The sequence below is a fragment of the Colius striatus genome, chromosome 11 (genome assembly GCF_028858725.1).
Source record: "Colius striatus isolate bColStr4 chromosome 11, bColStr4.1.hap1, whole genome shotgun sequence".
Lineage (NCBI taxonomy): Eukaryota > Metazoa > Chordata > Aves > Coliiformes > Coliidae > Colius > Colius striatus.
The window spans coordinates 7710503-7716622 of record NC_084769.1 but is presented as its reverse complement, the minus strand read 5'-3'; the positions used below and the strand labels follow the sequence as shown (position 1 = coordinate 7716622).

The following is a 6120-nucleotide window of genomic DNA, read 5'->3' as shown; positions in this document are numbered from 1 at the left end:
AAGGCCCCTTGCTGAACAAGTGATCTTTACCTTCAGCCTCTGCACTGCTGCTCTGGGTTTCATCCTCTCCTGCTGTGCTGGCTTACATTAACATGTGGCCTCTCCTAAAAGCTGCCTAAGCTTGGAAATCCCTCCGTGGGTTATGGGGCTGCTCTTGGGCTTCTACCCCACTGCAGAGATGATTCCTTTTGTCACACTCAGAGATCACTTTTTCAGACCCCTTCCCTAAAGGCGCCTTTGCTGGAGAAGGCCAGTTAGCTCCCCCCTGCAGAAAATGGTGCACTCACATCCCTACCTGGTCTGAGGAAATGAATGTTCAAAACCAAGCATGTTTCTCACCAGGCTCTTCCAGACAGCTTTTCAGCCAATTGAACTAGATGTACTGGTCAGGTACTTCTAGAAGCAGCTGTGCTTTTTGAACTTGCTGCTGCCTTACAGCATTCAAGGGGTAGAGAAGAGACTGAGAAAGCATAAAAAAAAGTCGTCAGGAAAAGAGAAATGGATTTATTTGAAGTAACCATAAAGAACAAAAGCCACATAAAGAGCTCAAACTAACCAGCATTTCTGCAAATAGCATTTCTAAGGAATTCCCGTTGCTGAGGTCATTGGTAATAGCTCTGCTTCTGCAGCATGAATAAGTTCTTAATACAAGCTGGTTCAAGGAAAAACAGACAGCACTAGCCATTAATTGTAAGTGCCAAAGGGCTGCAAGTCAGGCTCAGTGCCCGGGGGCCCTCATGCTGGTCAGAACCATGGGAGACGGGCTTTGAAGAGACAAATCACTCATGCTATTTTTGCCATAGCAGATAGCAGAGCCTGTGTTTTCTCCAGCAGTTTTGGTATGTGAACAAAGAATAAAATTTAAACTGAAGATACCTTCTTGGACCAAGCTGTCCCCAATAGAACTGAACCCTGTAAGACCACGAGAAGTTTCAAGAGCACTTGGAATTCTTGCAGCTGTATCTAGAGTGTACTAGGAAAACAATGCACAGCAGTAAGGGTTCCACACAGAAACTGAGCTTTAAACCACAGGGTCATAAAAATACAACCATGATCAAGTACCCAGGCTGCAGCCACCCCCAGCCCTCTGCCATTTACCCTTACCAATGATTCCTTGGGTTGAAGCCTGTATTTCCTTCCCTCTACCAACACTGTGCTCCACAATAAGGATTTCTTTTTAAAAATCACTGTGAGGAGAACTGTGCAACTCTAGTGGTTTCTGAGTTAGAATGTAACTGAGTAGCTTGTGCATTTCACATCTTCACAAAGAATTTGGTGATATCGCAGCCATACTTGGTAGCCAAAGAACGTCTCTTCAGCTGACTCCTCTCCTTGGCCTGTTGGGCTGTTCTCTGCAAAAGAGCAAGGTGGGTCTGGTCAGTCACACTCCAGGGCAAGCAACAGCCCACAGCTCAACTTCAGTCTCATTTTGCAGCGGGCAACAGTGAAACACAAGTGTTTATTAAGGTGACATTTTCCCAAATCCTAAGGAGACTGTTGTGTGGGAACTGATTAACGCTCCATCTTTCCATCCTCACCGTAGGGATGGAGGCAGTGAGCACAGGGGCTGCTCAGCAGGAGAGAGGAGGCCTCAGGAAGGGTGTAATGGCAGCAGCTGCTGGGGCAAGAGGTACAGGAGCCAGGCCTTCCCTCCCCAGGGCACAAGGCAGCACTGCCAGAACCAGCCCAGAGTGTTCCTGAAGGACACGGGCAGAGGATTCGTCCTGGGCCCTCGTGGGGCAGAGCTGGGCTGAGGGCTCTGCTCCCAGTTGGGGCCAGGCTGCCACACCTCTGCCCATCCCTCTGCCCCAGCCCCTCCTGTGATGAGAAGTGCTGCAGGGGTGTGGCCATGCCCACTGACCTCTCTGTGGCAGGCTGTGCACAGCGTCTGCAGGTTCTCCAGGGAGCACTGGCCGCCGCCGCTGTAAACGGGCCGGATGTGGTCTGCCTGCCAGAACTGCCCTTCTGTTGGGTTGGTGATCATTTCATTCAGCTGCAGGGAACCAAGGACACATTAGCTATTCCTACACACATCTTCTGCCCTAAGAAGAAAATCATGCATAGTTTCATCAAGAGAGAGCAAGGAATTAGCATTTTGTTGCCCACACTGGACAAGCAAAGAGGTGTCATTCTAGTTGGTGTATTGTCACGCAGCTGCAGCGTGTGAAGCACATCCTGGCCAGCCAAGGGAAGAGGGAATGAAAGGGTCTGTTTCCTTGACTGGTATGATAAGTCATCTCCAGTGCCATTTATCATCAAGTGCTAATAGTAAAAACAAATATATACAATTAAAAACATGTAACAGCTTAAAGTGGATTCTGATGAGGTGTTTGTCAGTGAAGGTTTTGATTGAGGCAGCGGGAACTGTAACGAGGAGCCTGGTGAAAGTTTAGGTGATGGAGCCCTGTGGCAGCTTTCAAAAGGTGACAAAACACACCAAGTGCTGTTAAGTGAGAAGGCTGTAAGAAGCCCCCAGCCCTCCCTCCTGACTTCTCTCAGCCCTTGACTTGTACACCACCTTATTTTCAAAAGCTGATCTCATGCATATGACCTGTGACAGTAAATTCCTTTTTCAAGTTTGAGTGGGTGGCTGCAGAATTGACTTAAACCACTCAGAACCAGTAACTTCTGAAGCACAATTTTAACTTTGCAGCAGAAAATGAAACAGCATTTAGGTTCTAAATGAAAAACATGGCTTCCCATAGGAATGTTCTCCCTCTCTGCTCTGTTGCCTTTGAGTGTGCAAGGAAGCAATCACAACTGTGGGAGAAGGGTGGTAGTTTATCACGCCAGGGAAGGTTTAGATTGAAGATTGGGGAAAAACTGCTTCACCAAAAGGTCTGCCAAGCACTGGCACAGGCTGCCCAGGGAGGTGGTGGTCACCATCCCTGGAGGGATTCAAAAGCCAGGTAGCTGTAGGGCCGAGGTACGTGGTTTAGAGGTGGATGTGGCAGTGTTAATTGTTGGATTAGATCTTGAAGGTCTTTTCTGACCTCAACAATCCTGTTACTCTGTGATGTACTGAGAGGAGCTGTGACAATTGGCTTTTGGTAAGTTCCTACCAAACATTCTGCAAAGTAGAACAACCTGGTACTGCTGGACTGCATCCAGTCTTCATCACTATAAAGGTCATTAATAAGTGCTAGGTTAACCTTCTGTCTTAAACCTCTAAGAAGAACATTTTGGATTGCTCTGCACTCTGCTGCAGGAGTACACAGCTGAGTTGTTACTGCTCAAACCCCAGTACTGTTACCTGCCCAAGGGGAAGATGAGACATCCAAGAACTCTCCAGAAGTTCCTTCCGCTGACTCTTGGGTGCATCCCTGACGCTGAGATAAAGCTCCTGAGCGTTCTGATGACAGAACTGGCAAACACCATGTTCAATTTCAAACACTTTAGTCCTGAGGTAGCTCTGGCTTGAGCGAATGGAGAAGTCCTCCTGGCAGGTGTGGGAGCAGAAGCGTGTGTCCCAGGCACGCACCTGGCAGCCCGGCTCCAGCCGAGCCGTGGGCTGCTGGCAGCTGAGGCACAGCGGGTTCCCTTGGCTGTCCAAGGCTTGCAGGTAGCCCTGGGACAGGGAGGGGCCTTCAGCTTCAGTCAGCTCTGAGGGAAGAGCTGAGGGACCTTTTCCATTTTCTGACAGCAACCTGTTTGCAGAGATGCAAGAAGAGCTGTTAGTTCAGCCACAGAGCTCAGCAGCAGGTTCACGCTCGGTGTATTTCCAGTTGCCATCTTTTATGCTGTGAAATGCCAATTCTAGTTGAAATAATACCTCGCTCAGACTGACACCTGCACAGTGCAAATCATCTCCTCAGTTTTCATTTCCATTTAAACCAAGTTTGACAAGACAACAGACAGCTATTTTCTAACCCCATTTACACACGTACATTGAATTATTAGCTGAAATAATGCTGTATTTGTAAAGAAATGATGGTTTCTATCAGCCATGTTTGTGTGTGAATGTAAAATGCTCCAGCCTCCTCTTTAACAACTAAAAATGTCCAAGGAAACATGCTACTGTCTCTACACAACCTTCATGGCTACTTAGCCATTTCCTGCTCCAAACAAGGCTTACCCCCAGGCAGGATACACATTGCTTCTTGTAAAAGGGCATTTTCTGTCTATAGTTCTCATGTTCTTGTCTCCCTTCTTCCTAAATTTGGAGGCAAAATAGAAGAAAATGTGGTGTCCATATCCTTTTTTCCCCCCTTAACTGAATCCTGTCACTATTTTCTTGTTTCACTTTCATCAGACATGGTTTTACTTAGCAGCTGTGTCAGCAGACAACAGATGTCATCCAAACTCCTGGAGAAATAAACCAGCCCTACACTACAGCACGCTTCTTATCTAAACACTGTACTTCAGCAAGGTTGGCACTCACAGCAAACAACTGAAAAAACCAAAAAAATCTGTGGAGGAAGAGCTTAGTCAGCTCATTGCATGAACAAACTTACTTTGTGGCATGACCCAATTGTTTAGGTGAAGCATTTGCCTTCTGCAGACAAACTCCACTGGCTCTGGAGATGAGGCGGACGCTGCCCCCGCTGCTGTGGGCCTTGGTAAGAGAGGCTGCTGCTACATCCTCCTTGGTCACATACCTAAAATAACCACAAATTCTGTCACTCCACTGCCAAGAGAACGATCTCTCTCAAAGAACATTCCCTCTTGGCTGCAGCCAGAGTTGCACTGCAATTGAGGGGTGGTCTTATTGTTTACAAATACGTAAAGGGCGGGTGTCAGGATGGAGCCAGGCTGTTCTCAGTGATGGCCAATGATAAGACAAGGTATAACCTGGAACATAAGAGGTTCCAAAGAAACACCAGGAAGAATTTATTCCCTGTTGAGGTGAGGGAGCATTGGAAGGGGCTGCCCAGATGGGTTGTGGAGTCTCCTTCTCTGGGGACATTCCAAACCCACCTGGATGAGTTCCTGTGTGACCTACTCTAGGTGGTCCTGCTCTGGCAGGGGAGTTGGATTAGATGATCTTTCAAGTTCCCTTCCAACTCTTAAGATTCTGTGATTCTGTAGTCTCTTAAAACACCCCTCATTTCCTGGATAAGAGTAAAGCTTGGGAAAACTTGCTCCCCTGTAATCCTTCCACATTAAATAAGGTATCTTTCTCTAAAGCCAAGTTCAGCTCTAACCACAGAAGTTGTTTCATCATGAACAATGAAATTTTAAAAATCTCAAAGCCATTCATCTGACCATGAAATCTGAAAGCTGCTTTGTTTCAGCTGGCTGAAGTCTCCCTGCCATTCTGGATGACTGAGAAAGCTTTCCCAGCTCTGTAAGCTTCCTTGCTCCATTAGTTACATTTGAACTTACTTCATTTTAATGTGAAAACATACAAAAGACCATTGCTCTTGGGTAAAACTTTTCAAATCTCTTCACTCTGATCCTTCTTCTACAAACCATGACTCAGACAACTCCTTAGCACATCTCTCTGTACTAGACATTCATCAATACCTGGGCAAGTTCATAGCTCTTGCCTACATTTTATGGAAGGATGCAATCAGGCAACAGGTTAAAAAAGCACCTACTACCTGTTGCTTCTCCCTGTATTACTGGAATTACAAACTCCATTTTTTCCCCCTGAATTCTTACCTACAGCCAACATACAATCACCCTGGACAATGGCACAGTAGGGACTGAGGGAAGAAAAATGTTTTGGATAGTTTGCAGAGGCAGCTTGGTGAGTGAACCTGCACACATGTGAAGTCTTGAGGAGAGCAATGACAACGTTGAAGCTGCAAATGTCTGGAAGGGAGGACAGTGTAGCAGAAAAAGAAAGGGGAAAAACAGGTAAATTTAGATTTTAACAAGGAGGAGTAAGAGTAGGCTGGGAATTATGGATAAAACATTGTATCACCTGTGGCAACTCCTGATCTATTTCTGCTTCTAGGTGAGGAAAATAACAAGATTCTTTGACCTTACTTTTCTCTTGAGTCCCTGAGATAGGAATTTTCCCTTAAAAGTCTCTGGCAAGTTCCAGCTGTTTAGCCCTGCAGGGCAGGGCAGGGAGCACAGGCTGCATCCCAGCAGATGCACACACACACGCTCCGCTGCCTACACACCTCTAACCATGGCACAAACAACCCTCGAACATCAGCTTAGTCTCAG

At 46.7% G+C, this 6120-nt stretch overlaps 1 protein-coding gene across 9 annotated transcripts in view; it reads right to left on the bottom strand.

Annotated features, from left to right (window-relative positions):
• Positions 1 to 493: 493 nt before the first annotated feature.
• Positions 494 to 6120, bottom strand: part of ZRANB3 (zinc finger RANBP2-type containing 3) — a 49993-nt gene continuing 44366 nt past the window's right edge. For 7 of the 9 annotated variants that reach the window (XM_062005177.1, XM_062005178.1, XM_062005185.1 and 4 more), the window contains 5 exons: positions 4455 to 4598; positions 4076 to 4153; positions 3254 to 3647; positions 1862 to 1993; positions 494 to 1352 (listed from right to left, as the gene is read on the bottom strand). In XM_062005177.1, coding sequence (XP_061861161.1) covers positions 1254 to 1352; positions 1862 to 1993; positions 3254 to 3647; positions 4076 to 4153; positions 4455 to 4598 — 847 coding nt within the window. In that variant the 3' untranslated portion in view covers positions 494 to 1253. The remainder of the gene's footprint in view (positions 1353 to 1861; positions 1994 to 3253; positions 3648 to 4075; positions 4154 to 4454; positions 4599 to 6120) is intronic. The other 2 variants (XR_009819476.1, XM_062005179.1) reach the window with 2 other exon arrangements.